The sequence below is a fragment of the Micromesistius poutassou genome (assembly GCF_964030765.1).
Source record: "Micromesistius poutassou genome assembly, chromosome: 7".
Classification (NCBI taxonomy): Eukaryota; Metazoa; Chordata; class Actinopteri; order Gadiformes; family Gadidae; genus Micromesistius; species Micromesistius poutassou.
Window position 1 is genome coordinate 5907350 of NC_140277.1, and position 25496 is coordinate 5932845.

At 45.5% G+C, this 25496-nt stretch overlaps 2 protein-coding genes and 1 non-coding gene across 4 annotated transcripts; all 3 read right to left on the reverse strand.

Moving 5' to 3' along the window:
- Positions 1 to 210: 210 nt before the first annotated feature.
- Positions 211 to 15752, reverse strand: oga (O-GlcNAcase). 2 transcript variants are annotated; one of them, XM_084470591.1, is made up of 19 exons: positions 15283 to 15752; positions 14848 to 14899; positions 14640 to 14737; positions 14075 to 14205; positions 12946 to 13117; positions 12439 to 12537; positions 11841 to 12125; positions 11496 to 11654; positions 10796 to 10986; positions 10238 to 10705; positions 9702 to 9905; positions 9020 to 9194; positions 7437 to 7481; positions 5684 to 5769; positions 4549 to 4653; positions 3702 to 3796; positions 3074 to 3266; positions 2558 to 2717; positions 211 to 2344 (listed from the first exon to the last, which is right to left on the reverse strand). In XM_084470591.1, exons 1-19 carry the CDS (start codon positions 15446 to 15448, stop codon positions 2208 to 2210), a joined length of 3021 nt encoding a protein of 1006 aa, XP_084326717.1. In that variant the 5' UTR covers positions 15449 to 15752; the 3' UTR covers positions 211 to 2207. The 2 variants fall into 2 exon arrangements, with proteins under 2 accessions (XP_084326717.1, XP_084326716.1); XM_084470590.1 differs by lacking the exon at positions 7437 to 7481.
- Positions 15753 to 16304: 552 nt separating this feature from the next.
- Positions 16305 to 25263, reverse strand: pprc1 (PPARG related coactivator 1). The gene is made up of 14 exons (XM_084470458.1): positions 25172 to 25263; positions 23350 to 23445; positions 22870 to 23019; positions 22649 to 22729; positions 20461 to 22549; positions 20253 to 20306; positions 19424 to 19484; positions 19086 to 19153; positions 18202 to 18901; positions 17853 to 18041; positions 17617 to 17695; positions 17395 to 17516; positions 16946 to 17097; positions 16305 to 16685 (listed from the first exon to the last, which is right to left on the reverse strand). Exons 1-14 carry the CDS (start codon positions 25250 to 25252, stop codon positions 16585 to 16587), a joined length of 4023 nt encoding a protein of 1340 aa, XP_084326584.1. The 5' UTR covers positions 25253 to 25263; the 3' UTR covers positions 16305 to 16584.
- Positions 17191 to 17331, reverse strand: LOC311350960 (small nucleolar RNA SNORA50). Its single transcript, XR_014636709.1, has one exon. It is a non-coding gene; the product is annotated as a small nucleolar RNA SNORA50 (small nucleolar RNA).
- Positions 25264 to 25496: the final 233 nt, after the last annotated feature.

Below are 25496 nucleotides of genomic sequence, written 5' to 3' on the forward strand. Positions count from 1 at the left end.
TGCTACAGCCTCCTGCCAAGGAGTTTGACATTACACAACTTATGGTCTATTCCTCTTTCAGAAGCACATATCATTAGACAGAATCGTTGTTCAGTTAAGATAAAGTGAGAGCTTCAACGGTCCCATGTGATCGAATAAGGGATATGCAGATTAGAGAAAAGCTAAGCAAAAGGAAATAAATTGAGTAATCTTAAACAAAGTAACACGTATCTTGGTTTATTTATTTTTATGGATCATCTCAACGTAAATACAAATGTTTCATAAATCGATACTTGTACCCCGTCCCTCCCCCTCCAACACTTTGATCAAAATGTAAAATAAAAGCCCTTTCCTTCATGTATTTGTCAGCTCTCAGCATGACAGAATATCGAATAGAAAGAACAGCACAATTTACCCTTAAAACGAGTGTCGCCACCGAGAGAGAGGGGGAGAGAGAGAGATGGTGAAAGTTGGCTGTACAAGTGGCCAACATTACAAGGCCTGCGTTCACTAAGGAAAAACAGACACATTATTATTATGAACAAGTTGTCTACAGATATACAATACAAAATGACAGTTCAATTTTCATATTTAATCAGTGTTTATGGACATGTCATGAAGTATTATGGACATGGAGGCTGGCGGCATGCTTCTTCCCTCTACGCTTGCATGAGCTCACTACAAATGGCTGCCACAGCAAATCCAATACACTTCATGCACATTATAAATGTACATCATAATCAAACATCACATAGGCAGGCAGCTACTGAAGAGGGGATCCCCTTCATCCAGATGAACGCTATTTATAGTCAAAGTGCTTCTTTAAACCTCTGTTTAAGGATTTCCAAAACAAAACAAGATAAATGGGGAAATACGTTAAGAGTATAAAATGTTAAACAAAGATACGAAAAGGCATAGGAATATCTTAACCACCGCCCCTCTCCCTGTACAATGGAGTAGGACTAGGTGGATTTTAATTACCTTCTCAATGGCGTGTGTGCAGGCATGACCAAGAAAACACTCACTGAAGTGTGTGTATGCGTGTGTGTTTGTTCAGTGTTTGTGTGTGTGTAATGTAAACAATGTTGAGCGGAATGCAATTAGCAGATGTGATGGGACAGCTCTCTTTTACCATGCCAACCAAAGCATGTTTGGCATGGTACATCTGAACATTTAGTAACAGGGCAACCTATTGAACGTAGCCCAGACGGCTCACGAGAGAAGTGAGAGAGGTGGTGTTCATGGTGAACTGGCTTCTCTACAGTAAGGGATGCTGAACCGTTTTCTCTGGTTTACAGATTACAGCTACTGAACTCCTGTAGCTGTGGCTAAAAATGTTTTGTTTTTTTCGAAGTAGGCAGTCGATCACTACTTGGACCTGCCACAGATTAGAAATAATAATAATTTTAAAAAAGCAATTAATCAAAAGCCAAGATAACGAGGGAACCATTACGTATGCTTGAAGCAAAACGTTTAAATAAAAATGGATCATATTGCTATGGAGGGGGTTTTTGTACTTAAAACTCCTTTTGCAGGTGAGAATATATTTTGAGCACCGTATTGTGTTAAGGATCAGTAATCTCAGTAGTCTCATTCCTCTTCCTTGCGGGTCTGTCATACAGCGACCGCTTAACCGACTGACCCCGACTAACTGTACGTGATTGGGTCTGCCTTCACAGGGTAATGCCACGGTTCTAATAGAACCATACTGGAGGACCTTGTTGGCTCCTCCCTTTCCTAAATGTGTGCACTGGTACCAGAAGCACAACGTTGCACTGATACAGGGCCGTTTTCCTTCTTGGAATAGTTGCATTCCCTCCATGTGGGAGGCGGTCAAGAGCATCCGGGTGGCACTACGATTTCTTCACTGTTTCCCCAGATACAGAGACATTGCAATGTGGTGTGTGTGTAGATATCGTGGCAACTATGGATGAGAGTAACCGAGGCCGATACCTTCTTGGCCCTGTCCACACTGGACTTGTGAATCCAGCAGAGCAACACCAGCCAGGCTGAGCAGCATACGTCTGTGTGACTCAGTGTGCAAACAGGACATATAGTGCCGGCCCAGATGGTGAGACGGTAATATAAAATCAGCCCGGAGCCTGGGTCTCACGACGGTAACAGACGTGTCAAACGAGCACCACCAGGTCCTCCGCATCCCCCTCCCCCCCTCCCGCTCCACCTCGCTGCCACGCACAAAGCCGTCGCCGCAGCGGTGGGTCTCCGTCTCAGAGGCTGCGGCCCATTAGGATGACGTCTTTGGGGAAGCCCTCCATCTTGGCCACCTCGAAGCAGCCCAGCTTGCTATAGAAGTCCAGCATCCGCTTGTCGGTCTGCCGCACCTCGCAGAAGGCGCCATTGGAACCTGTTGACACAGCATCAGGGAGGACGGGAAAGACCACGTTAGATAGTGGCACCTGGTTCAACCGGGAACTAGAAAGTGATTTTACACCACACAACTGACTGGAATTAAAAAACGACTTGGGGGTAGCTCTGAACAGTTGCCTCAGGTCCCTTATGCCAACATAGTAAGAGTACTTGTGTTGGTAGTGGGTAGAATTGGGTAGTCCCTGCTCACCGTTGGCCTTGAGGGAGGATAACAAACATCCCATCATGCTCTTGGCCACGCTGGGGTCAGTGACCTTGGCGTGAATGTCCACCTTGATGAGCGATGGGAAGTTTGAGAGGAAGGACTCCGGAAGGCCTTCCTCCTCTTCATGAAAGCTCAGCATCATCTTCTACATGGAGAAGAGAGAGAGAGAGGACATTGAGTTAACTAGCAGGCCATGGTTGGTCAATTTCCTCTGATTAAAAAAGTGAAGTGCTACATTACATGGCAAGTTTCTTTATATAGCACCCTTCAAACACAATACCATTCATTGTGCTCCACATGGGCATGAATCACATAAACAAATATGACAATAAAAAGACAATCCAAAAAAAGAGCATAACATAGTAATAAACATCTTCAATAAAAAGCTGTGTCACAAAAGGTTGTTAGTTGTTAAAAGAATAAAGCATGGAGGCAGACCAGGCAGATGTTCTGCAAGGTTGCTCTAGATAAAAAGAGGGAAACCACAACGTTTGCTCTTGCCTCTGCATCTGAGAGATCCTTCTCACAGTCTGGCTTGTGGTATTTCTCCTGCATGCAGGGGATCCAGGTCAGCTTGCACTTCTTGACGAAGGGCTTGACGTGCTCTGTACCGATAGCGTAGCCACAGATGCCCTCCTCGTCCTCCAGCACAAAGCCGTAGTCAGGGCTCAGACTCAGGATACCACCTACTAACCTGTTGGTGGACGGCAACGATGACTGTAGCGATCGCAAAGACGCATCCCAAACAAGGTTACTTCAAGAGCAACGTGATTCTTTACTACGTCACTTAGAAACATGTACAATTCTGCATAATGGTTAATAATACACATCCTGCACTTTGCAACAGCCTAATTATACATCATATCTAATGAATCAAATTTAAAGTTAGTTAAAAATGAAGATAGTTGGAACATTTTCCTCAGTGTTTCTGATGCGTGCAGCATACCAACTCACAATTCATGGAAGTCCCAGACAAAGCAATATTCAAGGTAGAATTGTTTCAAAGGGGAAACCAATAGAACAAGAAGTAGTGCGTCCATGTACTGGCCTTTCCCCAGACACAAGGGCAGAGCCACGAAGCTTAACCGTTGGACCAGAGTTCATACAACAGTGATGCCACTGGTCTTACCGGTCTCCTATGAGATCTGAGTCCTGGTCAGAGAAGGGGACCTCCTCCTCCATTCCTTCAGAGTACATCTCTTTGCAGATTGTATAGATGGCGGTCTACAAAAAGAAAGACACAGGCAGGAGGCCTTGTTACCACGGTGAGAGGGAACCGACACACGGAGCACAAGCTGAATACATCAGGGCTATAAGCCTAACGCAGACAATACGAGTCTGGGAACGATATGGTTGTATGGTATCAGTATAACAACTTGAATGGAGATAAACAAAATAATAATATTAATACAATCGGAGTGAAATATGCAGTAATATTTATGATGATTGTACCGTGAGCCTTTCACCAGGTTATGGATTTTGGCTATATTAAAATGTCTTTTTTTGGGGGATTTTTTTCAGCTATTTAAATGTATTGACATTTTTGTGTACGCCTCAATTATCTGCTTGTTGACAGAGCAATAACTGATATTTTAATATTCTAGAAGAACACCATCAGCAAAGAAAAATAACTGGTAAACATAATGGATGGAAAACAGCAATCACAAACACAACAGCGTTCAAGAAGGGGGGTATATTGCGTTTCCACTGTAAGGGACTATTAAATAATTAAAATGATATGCTGCAACATTCCCAAGTATTCGCTCTATAAGATAGATGTGTTCTGCGTGTTTGAAGAGACTAAGAGACTTACAACTGAGACTGAGAACAATCAAATCATAACCAAGATTGGAGTCACTACAAAGAATTCAGAGTTCAGCGTGATGAAAACAGTGCAGAGTAGCCGCATCGTTCTAGTTAAGCCCAGAAAACAAGCACTCTTAAATATGCAAATAGATAATAATAAGCAGTCTTACCTCATCTTTGGGGAAGTACGGCCTTATGGAATAGATTTTGGAGGTTGGCATTGAAGGGGGTGGCTGGAAGAAAAGATCGTTTGCCCCTTCTATTGGCAACAATCGCTGTGGACATCAAAGGAGAGTTTCAGTTTCCCTGAGACCAGGGGCTAGGATGGCCATGGCTCACAGTTCACCTTTTGCTACAGCCCAGCCACTGTCGGATCACAAGACACTGAGGCAAACAAGGTACCGTTTGGTTTGTTATCACATATCAAGCTCATGTGGGGTCATAATTCAGTGGTATATTCTTGTTTATCCGACAGTGCAGGACTGCAGCAAGGAAAACAAACAATAAATAAGAAGTCATTCTGGCCATGTGTAAACAACTTTGTGGGGGACTTATTGTGGTAAGATAAGCAAGTAGTGTTTTGGTCTGAATAGGGCTTCACTGGCTGAAGGAGATGCTTCTTTCCCTTTTGCTAAGACATCGCAAAATAGAGCTGCGCAGGACACTCCTGTTGAGAAAATTAATGATGCGAGCGCAGAGAGAGGAAATGAAAACTCCAGGAACAAACCAGGATTCTGAGAAACTCAGGGGCTTAGCCGAAAAAATTGTCATTCACCAGCCGGGCTGCAGATGCTTGTACGACTCTAGAATACATTTAGTTTGTTTGATCGTGGAGTTTTCCGCTGGCGAACGTGCTTGAGCTGTTGCTGGCGCTGCGATGCTTAACGCTTGCGCGTGCAAAAGGGTGGGGAGGGGATAATTTTTGCGCTGTGCTTTTCCTGCAAAGAAATGAGATGTCATGAAATAAAAACCTAGCCATGCTCGCTTGCGACCGCGTGCGCTTGGGAAAAGCAGCATCTCCTTTGGGCCGTTGCTGAAAGAAACTTTAGTTCAATTAGAGGGTGCCAAACACTGGTTCTGTGATAATGTCACCAGAAGTGGGTCAGTCTACCCATTCATCAATGCACCGCAGGCTGAAGAGGTGTGGATTTCTACTCATCTTTCCACCCATTCCCAAAACACTACAATCAGCTCACCTTAAACAGACCAAATACTTTCAGACCAGCATATGCACAACAACACCTTGTTCCTTTTTCGTTTTACACTCATTATAACACATTGCGGTGAATTCAGTGCATTGGATACCTGAAACTCTCCTGCTAGACCTCCCCTAAAGGCCCAGGGCTCTTGGTCTCCACTAAGGAACTGTGCTGAGGACTGACTACGACACCCTGTTAGGAGCACAGCCAAGCGGAAATCGTTACCACAGGATGGGGGCTCTCTTACACAGATGATCGCGGGGTTGGGTTTGGGGAGATGGAGAGAAAGGGTCATAGGCGTCTAATATTATCCAAACAAAAAGTGTGAGACTATCGTTTTATTATTTTCTCAAATAAATGTAAAAAGTCCAAATTATATACAACGCAAATGTTGTTGTCTTCCACTGTCGGGGATTGAGCAACTAAAGCTTACGTGTCAACGACTTTCAATCTATGCAACTCCAATTAATCCAATTCTATTCATCTTCAACCAAATCAATATCTCCTTGTAGGCCTCTGCCTACAATATGACTAGACAACCATCTGTAGAACCATAGAGGACCTGGGAAGGACAGTGGTTTTAAGAGATCCGGTTCTATTTTTTAGTTTTCGCCGGACAACAGAACGTGACAAAAAACAATGCTATTCCACCCGTGAAAGGAATCATAGCCTTGCTCGACATCCGTCTATCAGTGAGGCTGCGTTCAAAGACCCCAGTGTAAGCTGTAGGGTCATCAACAAAGATGGGCCTAGTGGGTAGTGCATTCTCTCTTCACAGTATGTAAGCTTCAGCTGCTGTCACCCCATTGCCCTGGAACCTCGACTGAAGTCACATTCTTATCTGCCTGATCACATGACCAGGGAGCGAGTGTCAACAAACGACATAGAACAAGCGGTGTGAGAGAAAGCGAGAAAGGATGATGACCATCCTCTACAGGAAGGAGGGCCTCCTTCGTAACAATTACCGCGCCGTTATCTAGACGGACCAGAGGACATTGCGTTCCTGAAGCTAGGAACATCCAGCAGCTCCCAAACAGCTTTACGATGCGCTACATGGGGCTTGTAGAAACTCTCCACAGTTACAATTAGCTTCTCCTAGATGCATGGCTATTGGCCGTCTGCGCTGAGACCGAGCGCGGTGACAAGGGAGCCGGGTCATGTGACCAGACCAAAAAACGCTGCGCGCGGCCACAGCATCTAACACTGCCGCCGTAACATAGCAACCTCTGCCTGGCCAATCAAGACACTTTCTTTGACGAGTCGGCACGACCCAGCGCATCGATGCACCTACAGGGGGGAACGCAGAGCTTGCTTTCCTCCAGCCATTACCCTCAAGTGGAACCCTGCTAAATGGACTTCTGAAGCAGATAAGCAGATCTGCCTGCATATCCATTTTACATGATTAGTATTATGCAGAAAGGCTACAGCTCCTTGCCCGTTAAGAGGCCCATGGTCTGACCAACGTTGCCCTAAATAATTGGGCTTGTACGTAGCACATAATTGCACCCATAGGAGCCCGGCCCCGAATGAGGCTTGTGGGTTGTGGCTGGATTGGAAAAGCTGGGTGTGAATTCCCTTGAGTAGGTGCATCAAAGGCTAGTGGGCCTTCTCTATACGCCTACTAATGGAAACAAAAAACATGTTACAGATGCTGCCAGAGAGAGAAATCATTTTGGATTAACACTTAAACTTAAAGCTAACAAATCGCTGCGCAAAATGTGACTTCATCCGGGGGGCTGCTTCCTCTCCGCCAAGCCGAACGTTAACATTTGAGTTGATATGACAAATCAAAATGGACCCATGTCAAAACAATGAAAGGACAAATGAGACAACGAATGCACTGGGCATTCATCGGCCACTGTCCATCCAATAGCAGAAGAAACTTGTACTGATGATTCTTCCATCTGTACACAGTGAAGGGAGAAAACAGTGGAAAATGGTCATTAGTAAGGGTTCAAAATTACAAAATCACCACAAAGGCAGCGACTCAGTGCCAGCTGCACTGCTTCGAAGGGGAAGTCGGGCATAAAGGGGAACTGGGCGCAACAGTCGGACAGTGCCGGTGATAGGAGACTTCAGGCGTCAACAACAACTCTTTTAAGAGATGACATGGATCATGTGGTTGCTGGTAATTGGTGAGCTAGCTGTAACTTTGACGTGGTTTTAGACCAGTGCGGGTATGCTGCCTGCTGTGTATTGACGGCTAGAGTCCTCAGCTGTACCCTATAGCCAGACAGGACAGAAACCTGTGAATGAAACTGTTACGGGGGGAAACCTACAGGCCATGCTGGTGCCTTGAGACTTCAGAGAACTGCTCGCAAAATAAAAGGAGACCTTTGTAACATCAATGTTTATCTAAATGGTATTCAGACTGTATGAGGGCTGGACCTTTTGCGTGTTGTTATGTGTGTGTAGCTGTGTATAGCAGAGCGTGTCTCAGACAGATTAAATGTCTGAGGGTGGTTGGTGGTGTTGGTGGTGTTTAGTCCATGGGTTGTATTGGTCATCTTATCTAGTAACATATCAAAAGTATCCAGCTTCATACAGTCTGAGTGGATCAATGTTTTCTTGAATTGCTTCTTTTTTTTTTGCTTGTCAAGTTTTGCACCAGAATGGCCTTCCATCGGTCGGTTAGTGGAGTCAACTTGGTGTCCAAGCTCGCGTGCGCGTTAGGGCATGAAAGAGCGGGGGGGCACGGACACCCCCGTGCCGCCCGCCCCACAGACAGAGAGATGGGAGCGAGTGGTGTGTCTGTGTGGGGAATGCAGCAATAGTGGATCATTACTGGATACACACAGCAAGCAGCCTGACCCTGCTGGCCCATGTACCACTCCAGAGTCCCGATTGAGATGTTGTTTCTAGGGCGCGACGTAGTTCTGGGCAACTGGCATGTGGTCGGGGTGTGGTGGGGGTAGCAGTGCAAACAGCATTCAGTCAGACAAAGAAATGAAAAATAAATAAAATAATAAAATATCTGTAGGCAAAAGACCAATACAAATAACATTCTAAGAGGGGATGTTTGGTTTAATCTTAATCTTTTCTAATGTCATGTATTTGATTATCGTGTGTTAGTGGCTACTCAGTCTCTGTGTGGTTAACAGGTGCAGGCTGATATATTTATGAGCCATTCTGCACCAAAAAACTGACAATAAAAAAATAACTGCCATCTGGAGCCATCTGATAGCACTAAATGTGTGACATATGGACAGAACCCAAACCCCCCCCCCCCCAAGGCTGGTCCTTGGTAGACATAACTCTTCCAGCCATAGAGCTTAGAGTCTAGTTCTGACAATAAAATAGTTTCTTAATCAATTCAATAGTTCTTGGATCGTTTTTATCATGAAGAATTATCCATGCTAATGTTTGTGTGGGACTACAATCAGTAGTGCTGAACTAGTGCCGTGGGGCGCCTACTCTGGGCCGTGACCTCTCTCATACATACCTAGCCACTGGACAAAGGACTTGACCATGGAGACGATGCTCTTGATGTCCCACATGTACGTGTAGAGGTCGTAGAGGATGGTCCTGTTGGCCGAGTTGGACAGCCGTGTGAACATCTGCATCACTGAGCAGCACATGTCCTCGAACTTCTCCGCCCTGTTCTGCCACTCCATCACCTGGGGTAGAACAGGGTGATCACCAACATGGCAACCTCGGTCCGGCTCTCTTTCCAGCCATTGTCTTGTCCATAAGGGTGCCCAATACAAATTGATTTAGACATAGGAGATACAAGACTATATGCCATAGATGTGACTTTATGGGACATTGAACTATGGACCAACCACCACAGAGTTTTATGTTAAGATAAGCATTTATGTTTCATCACATGGGCATTAGTACAGCCGGAACGGAGCCAAACCAACTAAAGCGAATGGACATACATTCTGTAAGAGTTTAAGTACAGTGCTACCTTGTTAGACAAATACACAACTACCTCACACATCCCTGTTGTACTGGATGCCAAATGAAGAAAACACACCACCCAATGGGCAATCTAAGTAGTGCACAGCCACCATTTTGTTTTACTGTAGCCAACACCATCAACAGACCTGAAAAATAGGCAAGCTTCCTAGACCATCATATTTCCTTCTCTGCCAACGACATCTTTCCAGGCTGAGACCCACCTTCTCGGGTTCCGTGCCCTTGCAGTTGATGCTGACGGTGCTGCTGTTGGCCCTCAGCCAGTTGAACTCCTTCAACATCTGCACAGCCTTGGGCCCGTGCTCGTAGGGCAGGTAGAAGAGCTCTGCCAGCAGGCTGAGGTCGTCCAGTGAGAGGGGCTCCACAGAGAACAGAGGCTTCTCGTCCGCACCAGGCACAAACAAGTCCTGAGGGCAAACACAGGGCAGAGGTTTAGCCTCCATAGAGGTACCACCGAAAGGTACATAAAATGTGTTTGTATTTAGGATTTCTTATTTGTTTATTCATGTAGGCATTTGTTGCAACATGGTTTATCCCTGATTAGTCTGTTGACAATCTGCAAATTATTCAGTTATTCATTCAGTATTTCTTTATTTTCCATCAAGATTAAGACACATACGAGAACATACACACCTTGTGTCTAAAGATAAATGACACACCCCTGCACAACAGTTCTCTCTAGGCTAGCGTAGACCCACACATCTCCATGAGGAACACATCTGATCCAGACATAAGGTACCTGTTTCAGCAGCTCGTCCGTCTGCATTGGGGCAATATCGCTCCCACAGTCCTCCGGGACGGACTCCTCCTGGATGAACTCCTCTTGGATGGACTCCTCATGTATGGACTCCTCCAGTATAGATTCCTCCTGTATGGATTCCTCGTGAATGGACTCCTCGTGTATGGACTCCTCGTGTATGGACTCCTCGTGTATGGACTCCTCGTGTATGGACTCCTCCTGGATGCACTCCTCCTGGATGAACTCCTCCTGGATGAACTCTGCTGACGACTTGGAGTCCAGCAGGACCTCCTTGTCCGTGTCCATCGGTCGCAGGTCCTCCGCCATCTTCTCGACCAGGATGGGGCCGTTGAGCTTGACGTCAGAGTCGGCCTCCACCTCTGCCTCCTCCAGCTTCTCCACCACCATCTCCATGGGCTCCTCGTCAGAGTCCTTCTTCTCCACCGCCGCCTCCACCTCCACCTCAGCCTGCAGAAACACCATCGGGCATCACAAGGGCTCCTCTGCAAAGTGGACAGAGATAACCGGACTGATCATGGGGATGGTCTGTGAACTCACCTCCTCCAGCTCTATCCTCCTCTTGGCCATGGGGTGCGCGTGGGGGTCTGGGCAGAGTGAGGGCACCACAGGGGACATGATGGGCTGCTGGAAAACGGTGGTCACGTTCGTGGCAGAGCACAGGGAGGGGGCGCCCATGGACAAGACGTCTAGGACGTTGCTCTTGGCTCCACTGTGAGGCACCTGTCGGCCTGGCGGCAAACAAGGAGGTTGTGGGTTAGTTACGTTACATATAAGGAGGGAGGGAGAGCGCATGGGAAACAGTGGTTGACTCCCGGCTGAAATGGTACTGGGTTTGATCCCCAATGTCCACCACCTTCCTGGAGACATCCTTAAGAGAATATGTCCATCACTACTTACTCCAAATTGACAGTATGTGTATGTACTTTATAATGGAATCCTCAAAGATTTCCAATTTGTCCTCTTTGAAAAAACCTTTGGCGATAAGTAATTTTTACCAGAAATAAAAATTGTGTCACTGCCAAAACCCATTTTGTAACATAATACTGCAAATGCAATGCCTTTCATCAGTGAGACATCGGCTTGATCATAATGTGCTGCCTCATGCTGCGATAGTGACTTCCCAGAAATGTATTAAGAAATTGGAAAAATCTTTGCGATGGATTCAACTTTCACCTAAAAGACTGAATGAAATGCACTGTATATAATGAACTAGAAGGATGCTCTCCACGGCTCTTACTATTGTATTGGTGGGGCACTCTGAACTCCCCGAGCCACTCGGTGAGGGCCAGTTTGAGGGCCAGCTGGGGACTGTAGAGCATGTCCGTCTCCAGCTCCTCGTCACTGCCCTCGTTCTCCAGCTTGATCTGGATGGACACCGTGCTGTCCTCGCCATCCGCTACAACCAGAGGAGGGAGGAGGAGCAATCAATAGGCATTCTCTTGTTTAACATTTGATGTATGGTCCCATTCATGTGGGTTATACTGAAATAATACTTCATAAGTGGATGACACCATAGGGAGACATATGTCCATGGGTGGAAGTCTTTGACCCCTTGTAAGAAACAACAACATAGACTACTTACTCATGACCACATCCTTGCGTACCCCGTTCATATTGGACTTGTACCAGGTGGCAAGGGTATGGATGGCCACAAAGTTTGACTCAAACTCGCAGTTTGGGTTGGTGAGCACTCCCTTGAGCCTGGGGATGAGCTCTGTGGAGCGCCCCTTGTACGGGCCCAGGAAGAGCCTCTTCTGATCATAGTCGTTGGCGTGAATGTTGTCCCAGATCACCGGCGCTCTCCGCAGGATTTTAGACACCTCTTCTATGGACTCCACTGTAATATCTTTGGATACAACTTTGGGACCTGGAGAAATTAAGCGTCATCCATTAGCTACATAACATGGTTCTTCCTCACTACCTTAAGATTACAACCTATGTTAAATATTTTTGTATTAACTTTTGCACTTTTATGGACAGAACCGATAAGAGATAGGAAAATAGGTTGAAAGAGAGAGGGATAAACATGTAGCACTGGACCACTGGTCAGTATCTAACCTGAGTAACTACAACTATTACCCATGTGGTTAGCACGCTAGTGGGTTAAGACACAGAGAAAGACATTCTTATAGCATAGCTTGCCATGGAGAAACCTTGAGTGGGGTGTTAACCAGACTCACCTGTCCATAACACCTCAATGCCAAGCAGAAGCTTCTCTCCTACCGTATGGAGGTAGGGAGATTGAGAGACATTTGGGTAGCAGAAGGTACCACAGTACTCTGCAAACCATAAAAAAAACATACATTGAATGAATTGAAGTACGGCTAAGAACAATCCAAATGGGAATATTTATTTCTTTACAAATTCTGCATAACCAAGTTTCTAAAAACAACTAGACAGTGTAGCTATAGAATAGAGAAATATAAAGAATCGAGACATATACAGTGTATACAAACAAGCATTGACAAACTCAGAAAAGCAAACAAGGTGTGTGTGTGTGTGTGTGTGTGTGTGTGTGTGTGTGTGTGTGTGTGTGTGTGTGTGTGTGTGTGTGTGTGTGTGTGTGTGTGTGTGTGTGTGTGTGTGTGTGTGTGTGAGAGAGAGACTGATTCCTGACACATACATACACATAAAAAACCACCACTGTGACCACCACAGGCAGAATGATACCATTGTCTACTGATTACCTGTGGGACAGAAGAGGAACGTTTCGGGCTCGCCAAGGTACTGGAATATCTCGTTGGTGATGGACACCTGAGCATGGGCGTAAGAGCTGAACACCTCTTTGTCAGCAGGGCAAATGTTGTGCTCGATGTCGTCAAAGAGTAAGGCAAAGGACTTGCAGCCAAAGTGTGTAACCTGCAGTTGAGCAGAGAAGATGGAGCTGCATGGTTAATGGCCCAGTTTCACAACGTTTTTGGTAATCCCCCGCCTAGACTTAAGAACTTTAAAGTTATTCCCATACTGATATCTAACCAATATTGGTTAAATATCTCAGAATCAGCATCCGCAGTTGAGTGGAGATAACCGTCACGCATATGATACAACCACCTGGATTCCTATTTGTGTATTCTTCCAAAAAGTAAGGGCTTTCAAATATCCTGCATTCTGCAGCAGACACCCACACTCTGCTGCCTAGGGGGACCAGGCCGACCCGCTCTCTACTTCATATGCAGTTCTCGTCTTGTGTCCTTTGTCTAAAGTTACTTGGCAGAGTACAATGCTTTAATACAGAACTGCTAAGTGCTAAACACTCCGATGTACAGGCCTGATATTTAGCATTTGATGCAAAAGGACATCAGCATTTGAATTAGACGTAAAAATATAACAACAATCAAACGCTTAATGAACCCAGAAAGCAGGGGTGTTATGAATAATACACTAATATTTCAGCACTATTTTCGGTCAGTCTATGAGGAGGGTTCCCTGTTAACAGCGCATCACAGGTAGCATAATAATAACAGCATCAAAAATAGTGCTTAGTTATCTGTGTGTTTGTAGACAAACTACAATCTAGTGTGTAGTCCCTTCACATGAACTGGAGCTAGGCTACTGTTACTCTGAAAGTCATAGGAAGCAGCTAACAGAAAGCCAATGCTAACCCAGTGAACTCCCCTTCTGGATGCATAAACAAACGCTAATTTTCAGATTTCTCAGTGTAGGCCTTTAACTATGACAGCAAAGCACCCTCTGATGCTGGTATTATGCATGATTTGAGGCCATCTTTTTTATACAATTTCATAAACTTTGCTTTATTTTCTATCTGCCAGATTTGATATTGCTGTATGCATCACGGCCACACAATAAGAAACATACCTGGTCAAGTTTCCTCTTCAGTGTGGAAACCTCTTTCTGATTAGAAAAGGTGATATCAAGCCCTGGGGAGATGGCATAGATGAACTCTATGTTATGCTCCTTTGCAGCACTGATAAGGGTAATGAGTTGCTCTGCAAGGAGAAACAAGGAAGAAGTTAAAACCTGGAAGAATGCAACAACCCACTTGTGAATAAAAAATAGAATAAAAGACGCAATGTGTTAGATTCAGCCTCTCCCAGTTTGTCGACTTTTTGAATTCAAAAAACTAAAGAACGTTTTTTTGATCCAACAGAGCTCACTCTGTGAGTGGGAGGGGTTTTGGGAGTGCCAGTAGTGAGACTCAAACCAAAACAGAGGTACATCGAGTATATTTTGTGTGTACAATATATAATTTAAAGGAATTAATTGTATTGATAACATTATTGAAATCGCCATCAATCATCATTGACTACAGATTTTAGGCTTTCATTTTAGAAATCTTTTTGAAATGTTACACATGGCAACATCCACATGATGTCATGTAAATGTCATTCAACGTTCAAACTAAACCGCTTTTAGAACCAACCTGCTTCTTCCACAGAGTACAACTCTCTCCAAAACATTCTATGTTTGTAGTCATCTTTAGGAGCATATAGGTAGGTGTTCAGACCCCATTTCTGCTGCCTGCAAAACATGCACAGGGTATAAAGATGTCACACATCAACAAAAATAAATCCTATCTGGCAATGTTTTTCTGTTATGCAGCCCAGTTATTTGGAAAATAATGAACATACCTCCTGAACAACTCTTTCCTTTGTTCCATTGTCCATGGCCGACCATAAAATCCTATGAAAAACAAAATTTTATTAGCAAAGGGATTGAGTACATTTATGTATAATATTGGTGGCTACAGACATCTGCAATATCGCATTTATTATGCCTATACATGATTGCCAATGTCTGTCAGGAGATACTGACTGCACACCTCATCGATAGCCGAATGTTCATGCTTATGGTTCAACTGTACGGACTTCAAAACACCGAAACCGGTACTGTGTCGTTACAGACATGTCGATACGAGGGATTGAATCTGTTGGATTGATATGTTTGACAACTGCCATAAGCCCTCCCCACCCAGTTACGATGCAGCAGTGGCATCATTCAGCATCATGGCCCGGTGTCAGGAGCGTACACATGGTCAATGGACCGCTAAATACCAAACCCATTACCTTCCACCACACCGCTGATGAATTTCCGATGTCCGTCCGGTTCGACGCAGACTCGCTCCTCCACGGACTCCGCAGGGGCCTCGGCACCAGCTTCACTAGACAGGGGGCTGGGGCTCGGTTCGCCCTCCAATGGAGACGTTTCCAACGCCTTATCTTTTTGAACCATGTTTTGTATAATATTCTCAATATGAATGCATATGTCAACCCGACGGAGAGGAAGGAGTTTGGACGAAAGGTGTCCTCAAGGGTTTGTATCGTACACAGCAGACGAGTTAACGAGGTTAGATCGTCGCCCGTGTCGCGATATTAGTAGACCTGTCCAACCTTGTCGATGTAGAAGTGTCTGCAGTTGTGTCACGATGATTATCTGCTTGTAGTTTGGAACATTGTTTATAAAACCCTGTCCGCATACAAGATAGGCTATTTTCAATCAGACGCTTGGCTTCTTTCTTGTGTGGCTCCTGAAATTGTCGTTCCTTCCTGTTTACACCGATTGCGCATGCTCACAATACTAGCTGGAACCGGTCAGAACTAGTTCTGCGTGACAACACAACATGGACTGTATTATCGCGAGATGTTGAAAAAACTGGAAAATTGTTTTGCATCATTGCGATCAAAATAAATTAAATGACAACAAATGCTTGCGAAAAGCATTACAATATCCAGACTGCAGTTAACGTTTTTATCACTCATTGGAATTTGATTCATTTTTAAATACGTTGAACTGACAAAATAAGTAATTCCGCCGATTCTTAAACTTAACACCGGGAGGCACTAAACCCAATTTTCTTTACACAACTATTTATTTAGATTCTTCGTGAGAACCGCTTTTGAGTAACACGTAAGCTCTTTCGATTATAAAAGTTTACCATAGCAATACAATGACAAGGCTGTGGCGTGGGTCACAATGGATGAAGTCTTATATTGTGTACATGTTCAAAACAAATGCAACTTACGTTGTTTCAAAGTTTTTTTTATTATTAGGTTTGCAGTACATTTCCAATGTATTACATCCTTTCCCAATCATGAGGGGGTGCATTCAACTAGTTTCCCTCTTTTAAAATGTCTTTCACTCATCTCATCTCAATACAATTAAATAAACTTAAAAAAAATCTATTTCATTTTTTTTTCAGAATTTTCTCTTTTCATACAAATCTTCACTTCAATAGAAGGTGTTAGCTTGCAGAAGATGAAACAAACAAAATAAAATAAAAACTAAAACAAGTAAATGAAGGCACCGTTGGAAGTGTTGGAGCCAACCAACGGCTCTGAGGTAAGTAGTAGGTTTCCTCTTGTAGACTGTTACCTCTTCTGGGTTTTCTTGGCCTGCTTCAATAAAGTGTCAAAGTCTAGTGCATGGAACTTGCCCTTAGAAGGCAAGGATTCATACTCTTTATTTGAATCTGAGGAAACAGAAAATGGTACCAGTTAGTCATTTTGGAAAATGCTTTTATCCAAAGCCACCAAGTGTATACAGGAAATGTAAACATCACAGCTAAACAGTAACCAACCTTAAATCACTATAATTTTATCTTGCTTTAAATAGCATTACAACTTCCATGGTAAGATAAAGTCATTTGATATTCAAACTAAAAGTACACAAAGAACCTTCATGGTGCCAAACTCTGTTGTCACCCTACAGAGCATGAAACCCGTTGCTTACCCAAGTCTGCATAGCTGGTCTTGCAGAACTGTCTCCTTCCACCAAAACAGAGATCAAACGGCAGTTCATCAGGCTTGCGGAGCTTGCCTCCATTCTCTATGGCTGTGAAGGCATTCTTTGTGTCGTAATAAGTTACAAACCCATAGTTGTCTCTGCAAAATGTGACAAACAATACAACAATGGTTAGTCTACACTACTTCCCAGGGAATATGACAGACCACTCAACAGTTGGATTTAAAAAGTCGAGTTGTGGATTGCTTTTAAAAGAGCAAGCTGGGAGTATAGGCCAGGAGGCTCCAGTTATAAACAAGCCTGAGGTTGCTTTAGCACTGTAGCTTGGCCTAAGCTGTCACCGACAGGACTACCCAGGTTCAAAGACAGTGCAACATGCTCACCTACATCACAACCATAACAACAGGGGGAAACACTTCAAGATACATGAAACCTACCCCTGTTCCCTAAAGTGCAAGGTGCAGTCCTCAATCTGTCCATATATAGAGAACCGCTCCCTCAGTTCATTTTGGGTCATCGTGCCCCGGATTCGACCCACATAGACCACCCTGCGCTCATCCTGTGGGAAAAGATTAAATATTAACAGGGGGAAAATGTCAAAATGTTTTGTATGATGGCCAACACTAGTGAAACGGGTAAACTTGGCTAAACAAACTCACAATGGCTTGTTGTTTCCGTCTCTTTACATCCTCAACACTTTCCACTGACTCATGTCTGTAGGTCGGCCTGTAAGAAGGACTGTGGGAAAAGAAGAGAGGATGAATACATTTTCTGAACACAAGTTGAAAGTTGAGCCTTAAAAGCATCATCCAACTGAAAGCTATGCCAGTAAATATAATTGTTGTCCATGTCATGATGAGTATTGTTTGGCGTTAGGGCAAGAGGACTCCTGTACCTGTAAACATTTCGTTGCCACTGAGCGCTTCTCTGTGGAGACCGGGAACGAGAGCGGGACATGCTCCAGGAGCCAGATCGAGATGAGGTGTAAGAGTACCTCCTTCTCCTCGGAGGGGAGCGAGAGGAGGAACACGACGACGAACACGATGAGGAGCTGGAGCTGCTCTCGGAGCGACGAGCACGATATCTAGAAAGATAAATTGGGGACGTTTTAGTGGGTCATTTCACTTCGAGAAATGTTTAGTCTACGAAATACTTGACTGGTGATATGTTTCTCATTCATTATTGCTTTATAAATGTATGTAAATGTATTTGTCTTGAAAGTTTTTTCCAATGAAGTGTCTCACTTTTTGATAGGTGGGGATCGAGACCTGGACCTGGAGGGGGAGGAGTTACAGTCGGACTCTGAGGAACTGGAGGGGCGCTGTATGAGTCGTTTGCTGGACCGCCCCCTCTTCCTCTCTTTGGGGAAGGACCGGGGACCGGGTGAGCGAGACTTGGACCGCCCCGTCCACACCGGCCTGGGACTCTCGGGCCGGGGTGCAGCGTCCCCCTCCTGCCTTGCAGGGGAGGCATCGGGGGTCTCCAGAACAGAGCAGCTCATGGCCGGGTCAGCCAGTCGAGTGGGGGCCTCCTTCATTGGGGACTCTGGTTGTCTCGTACCCGGAGCGAGTTTAGTGGTATCAGAAGGGGAGGGAGTGGAGGCCGGGCCATGAGGCCATGTAGTGGTTGCGTGTAGTTGTTTAACGGTTCTGATGGTGATATTAGGCTGCTGCTTGACATTCCAGCGCTGGCCTTGGTCGCCGGGAGGAGCCGTACTGCTGGGGAGGCAGTAGTCGTGGTCCATCAAGGCCAATTCAGGGGCGATGGCAGAGGCGGCGGGTATACTGCGGCTCTTCACTGAGGGAAGAGGTTGAGCTTCTATCTGGATGACCTTAGTGGGAGTGGGCCGGGAGGCCTTGGCGGGGGCCCTGCTTTTGCCAAGAAGGGTGACTGGGGCCAGAGGCTTCCACATCTGGTGAGGAGGGGTGGCTGGAGGAGTAAGTGCTGCAAGGGAAATTAAGAAATTGATGCTCATGTCAGTTTTACAAGACGATGTAGTCCGGCTGCCAAGGTTTATTTTTAAACTGAAAAGGTTTAATCCCTCAAATATATACTTTTGAATGTTTTCATCATCTTACCACTAGCATAAGGAGTACCAATAAAATAAAAAAAAGTTATGATAGATTACCTGCAGAGCTCGAGAGGTCATTTGCCTTCACACGTTCGACAGCAGTTTTTTCTGCTGGTATCTCAACACTGAAAAGCAAGCACAAATCGCTGTTGACTTCCCCCTTCTCACTTTATCTTAGGAATAGAGTAGTTCAAGTACACGGAGTGAATAAAAAAGGGCTGCCATTCCGTGAGTCAATTATTTTCTGGTAGGTCTTGGCAAAAAAGGTGGGTCAAGGTTAACACCACCACACAAAGTGCCAGTGGAGCCAGTTGCTCTCAGCGCTGTGGCTCCGAGCAACTGGACGTCCAAGGCACTTACACAGAGAGCAGCATCGAGGCTGTAGGGTAACTCACCCAGAGTTTCCTACAGCTACTGCTCTACCAGAGACCTCCGGCACACACCGCTTCTCTTTGGCTGAAGAAAGATGAAAGAGTAGATGAGTATAGACAAGGGCAAGACGAGTACAGATGAGGCCAAACCGGAGACGTAGAACTGAAAGCGGGCCAACCAAGTGGAAGGAAACGCAAACTAGGATGAAGCATGACTCTATAGAGGACTTAAGTAATAAAAAAAAAAAGTAGTGAGATGAAAGGGGAAATTGTCATAGAGGGATATCCACAAATGAAGTCCTCAAAACAAGGATTGTTCTCAAGTCAGTTTATTTCATTTGTACTGTTGAACATTCAAACTCTTTGGATTCCAGGTTATTTGTAAGGAACACTAAACCAATATAAATCTCAAGGAAGGTTGATTTGCCATGGATCAACTGCAGCAATATTTGGACGCCGCCAAAGTGTGCATGCATCCACCCCACTTGAACAACCGCACCCACTGTCCCATAGGTTTTTGTGGTGAGCCTTTACATCACCACAGACAAAAACTGCAGGGCTAGAGGAGCTAAATTGATTTGCAAACAGGGCAGAATTCCAGCAGCTGAGCCGACAAAGCATCTGCCGTGCCAACCCCAGAGCACCCCCATTACAGAGGGAGAGGGAAAAAAGCTATATAGTCATGTTGCAAAGACTGACACTCAAAGATGAAGCTGAACTTTGAAACCACCAGGAAAAGGGATACTGACACTACATGTAGCCAGGTCCACAACTATGTGACAACCAAATATAAGCCAACATGACCCGCTTGTCAAAAAAACTGCGACCATTACACTAGCAATAAAGCACTCACCTTGTGTTTCTTCAAACTGCTCCAACAGACTGGTTAAATCGGCAGCTTCAATGCCTGGGAAAAGGGGTCGGCAAAAGCCGGTGTGTAAGTAAACCATTTGACATTTCCATAAATAAGGCAGCTCTCCTTTGACCGTGGAGACCATGTCTCCAGCCATAAAGAAAACTGAAGGAAATATAAAATTGGAAATATTATACATAGCACTCACCAATCTCACTAGTGAAGGCCTCAATAAGCGCCTGTGACGCTGTCCTTTTCTTCATCTGCAGGGCCGTCGTTGGCCCCTGCTGTTGAGCTCCAACCTTGACAGGGGGTGCCTTTATATTCTGGGGTTGATTAGAGGCTTGGACCGCCAAACAAGGCTGGGCACGAACGCCTGCAGATTTGGCAAACTTACTAGCAGACACAACTAGGTCACTCACTGAGGTAGCAGCGATCGTCTTAGGCCCCACATGTGCAATTGCATTGGTGGGAATATTGGCAGACATGGGAGCAGCGTTGGTCTTAAGGGACTCTGTAGTGGCCTTGGAGGGCATTGCACTGCAAACCAAGCTGCTAGGAGTTATAGGTTGAGAATGGGGCCTTGCAGGCTTGCTTTCTGAGGGTTTAGAGCAAGACTGTGGGGTAGGGACAGAGTTCTGAGGCACACAAGGCTTCTCAGGTGATGCGTTGGGCTGCGGACCTGGAGAGGGACTCTTCACAGGGCTGGGGGCGGCAGCAGCACTCTGCTGTGGTGGTGGAGCAGCTTTAGAGCTAGACTCCGGCTGAGGTACAGATTGTTGTTGCCGTTTGAAAATCAGAGTGGCGGCCCCGGCCTTGGTGGAGGATGCCACCATGTAGGAGGGTGGTACGAGCAGCGCCTCGGGGGTAGGTGGCGCGCCAGGCCCCGTGGGCTGCCAAGCAGGCTTCACCACTTCCACGTCTTTCTTCCCTGAAGCAGGAGCCGGGCGGCGGGTCTCCTTAGGGCTCGGGTCTGGCAAGCAGGGGATGGGAGGCAACTCTTTCGGGGGTTCCTGGAGGCTGGGCCACTTGGTGCTGTTGCCCTCCTGCTTCTCAATGGGAGCAGGCTTCTTCTGCTGGCGGAGCCGTCGGTACTCGGCCAGGCTTAGTGATTTGGGTTTAGGCTCTGGAGCAGGAGCAGGAACTTCGTCGCCTTTATGGGCAGCAGGCTGATCATCTGTGCTATTTGTAACGGTTTGTAATGCGTCAGGCGTGGTACAACCATCAGAAGATGAGCAGCTATCTGTTGACATGGGAACAACACAGGGGATGGGATGGGCTGCGGTAGCAGCTGTAGATAAGACTTCAGGTTTTGTAGGGGACGCAGCCTGCTGTTGCCCTTCATTGGGTTGAATGAGAGTGACTGTCGTGGTTGGACATCTAGGTGGGCTTTTGACCGGGGTCACCCTTACTGTGAGTGGGGTTGAAGCAGTCACTGCTTTTGTATTAACTTGATTCTCCCGGGGCAGTGACAGTTTGGTGACTTGTGTGCGTTTCTGGCATGCGTTGAGGCTCTTCTTATGTTTGGGAGCGGTGCAGGTCGAATCGGATACACTGGTAACCAGTGGCACACTTTTCTTTACTTTTATTGTTTTTTTTAGTTTTTGTGGTAACTCCTTGGCTGCGTTCCTTGAAACAGTGCTGCGGAGTATTCTTCCTTCAACAGGCTCAGGCTGAATTTGTACCTTACTGTCCTTTTTCCTCCGGGGTGGGCTTTTCTCCTTTATCTCTTTTATCCTGGGAGCTTTGTGTTTCTTATTTCGCTCACACTTGACTTTCTCTCTGTTCCGGACTGATGATGCGGCAATGATTTCAGCTTTCATTTCAGCCCCGGTGGTGGTTGTGTCGTCAACAACAATTTCATCACAACTTTCATTAGCAGCTCTGTCTGATTCCTCTGGAACATGCTGCTCCATATCTAAAGTGTCCTGTAGCAGAGACAGAGGAAGACCCAGATCTGGGATAGCAAGGATGGGCTCCCCGTGTTCCCCCTGGTCAACCACTTCAAGTAGGATCCCTCCTTCGGGCAGCATCTGTTCTCCTTCTCCGTTGTCAACACAAACGGCCATGCAGTAGGGATGCATGTGCCTGACCAGGTCTCCAAGACTAACAGAGAGCCCCTCAGTGCCGTCCTCTGATTCAATAGAAAATGGAAGTGGGAGGGACAGCCCTCCCCAGTCCAGCAGCTCCTGGTCTGGAGATGAAAGCTGCCTCGTAGGACTCTGTGTGAGGGAGCCGTCTTCCTCCTCCTCCCCATCACTCCTCTGGAGCGAGCCGGCCGGTGGCCTGGGGAGGCTCTGAGTGCAGAGAGAGATAGGTAGATCCCGTTATAAACTGGAATCTAGCCGTCGACTGTAGCTTACCAAAACGACTGACTCAAGTCTATGAAAACCTACCTTGCCAGATGATAATGTTCTCATGTTGCAGATTGTGTCCTTCTCGGGCGGAGAACGTGACAGACACAGCAGTCTCCGCAGCTGTAAAGAGGAGGAGGCGGTGGCGAGCGGTCATTAATGGAAGACTAATGCACTGAACATACTGGATGGTGCGGTTGTTAGCCGGAATCCAACAGCTTTGCACTGTGTGTGCAGATCGCTGGCAACAGCTGAGAACTAACCGGAGAGTGCTCCCTGGCCCTTTGACCTGACAGCAGGTCAGAGTCTGGGAGCATGTCAAACGGAGAGAGGGTCTCGTCGTCCACATTATCCAGGATCTCCGTCAGGGCAGTCAGTAGTGTTGCCTCACTCTCATCATCAAGGCCCTTCACCTGCTTAACCACAAAGCTGATATTAGTGGAATGCAAACCATTTAAAATGGCTTTCAGCATAATGCATGATGATTATGAGACAGTGGAGGCATTTCTAGTGAACTTCACCCTTCTTTCTTCTTTATGAGCCACGTTGACCCATTCAACCAGTGTTGTAAACACAGAGCCTTAACATAGTCTCAGTCTCCATCAGTGTGTTTCTTGATTAGTGTATATATGTTGAATCAAATAATGTTAAGTAAATAAGATGAGAGGCACTTAAAGCAGGGAAAATAGGTAAACGCTTGCAGCGCATTGAAGATTCATTGATGTGTAATAAAAAGGACTTGCCTCTCCTGTTGGAACATCTTCGAACATGGAAAGGATTGACGGGCCTAAACATCCTTCAAAGGCCTCCAAGGTTTCACCAGTGTCCAGATCAACATCCTAGAGAGAACAGCATTGACGAAAATTTTAGTTTAAAAGCTCATTTAATGCTGGATCCCATTCATTACCATTGTTAATCATCTGAAAACCAGACCGTAGGCATTACGGATTTCAGCACTGGTAGAAAATGTAAACCAACAGGTGGACTCCGAGTGGGTCAGAATGCTAGACATTTACTAAAGTGTTGTTGTTTTAGAAAGGCATCTCCTGAGGGCCGGGGAGGGCCTGTTTTCCGATCTAACTAGCATATCAAAATACCATAGGCAACATCTTTCAAGTTTAATCTAAATCAGAACATATTTAGTCATAAGAACAACATTGTTTATTATAAGGCGTAACCGTTATATCGTACGGGTTAAAAACAGGCATAGCAGATCTCACTGCCCAATGTATTCTAGGCCAATTATAAACATTTAAATAGGCCTGAACGCTTCAGTAGAAGAATGAAGTGTCAAAAAGCATGTTATTAATTAATTAATTCGACTATATGGGCACTATTGACCTGACAACCACCATTGTCGCTATTGGTTCAACGTTTCAAAGAAATAAGGGCAGTTTGTTGCAATACTATATACTCGAAACCACGTGTCTACGCCCGTACATGTGTACTGTGCGCAGACATATTTGTTGTAGGCTACGCTCTAGCGTGGAACCCACGTGTTGCACTACAACAAACCAGGCAGCGTTTCCGGGTCCCCTCCAACTAATCCCTCACGTGTGTATTTCAAATCTCCAAAAATAGCAAAGGGATCTTCATTTATATACACGATGTGCATGTATATGCATAGATTGCAACCCCACTGGATGACAATTGTGTTGAATTCCCGGTGCGCTTTGTAACGTTAAAGCTAGCGACATATGACTCGCCACTGCTTGGGAAATGCAGATGGAGAACGTAAATGGTATTCCTACAATACGCGATTATCGCAATTTGTACCATCGAGACACAATATAATGGTCAACCACCCAGACACACCAACTGACATTCAATATCAGCAGGTCGAATTGAGTGCAGCACCCCTTGCAAACCCTATGGGCCTATCTCGTGTTGCTGCAGTGAGCATGTGTGGGTACTAGCCGGACACATCGCTGTGCCCATCCACCGGTAGGCCTTTATGGTCGAAGTCCATTTTAACATGGCTACTAAACTTTGCGGCTCATTTTCTGCATTTTGCAGTTTCACGTGTTCATTATAAGCTTTGGTTAAAAAGTGTATACGTTTCAAGAACCAGGCACATACGCCTTAAAACGCAAACTACTCTAGCGGTTAAATAACCCTGTAAAAACAATGACATTTATAAATGTATGGCGAAAACAAAGCAATATTATAATTCAACTGTCAACGAAATCGTTAAAGTGAAAACGAATAATAAAAAGATAAGAATTCCGAAACAGCCCTGCCACCCATCAGTCATCCCAACGTGGTAAACCGGCATTACCAGTCACATCGGTTAAGGTTAACGGGAGGCATCGCTTACTACATTGTTGCTATATATCCAGCGTATGTTGTCATCAAACCAATCATTAATTAATAAGCAAATTGTGTCATGGCATAAACCACACTGAACTAAATAGTTTGCTAAAGACACCGGGATGGTATCCACGTGTCACTTTTCCCATGCGCAGTCCAGACCATGTACACAATGCAGTCAGCCACCGTTAACGACATTAGGCTAAACCAAAGCATTGCGTATTTCAATAATTTTGTTATACAGTTTCCATTTACCTCGTTTAGTGTATCGGTAGCGAAATAATCCAAATTGCAGGCTGTTAATATTTCCTCGCCTGCTCCCCACCGAGCCGCCATCTTACAAGTGCTTGCAAGCCCTACCCAGAGTCAATAGCCCAGTTTGAAAGTATGAATCGTTCACGTTCACAGGAAGAACACGCTGGGATGCAGACACGTGGTTTGCCATTCCCGGCAAAATGACGCAAAATGACGCCAGGGGACGGCGTCGTGAAACCCGGTGCGGCCCTGGCGTTAACCAAGGACCGCGAGCATTATCAGTATTTTGCTTGTGATGATTTGTGTCATCCATGTACAAAATAAC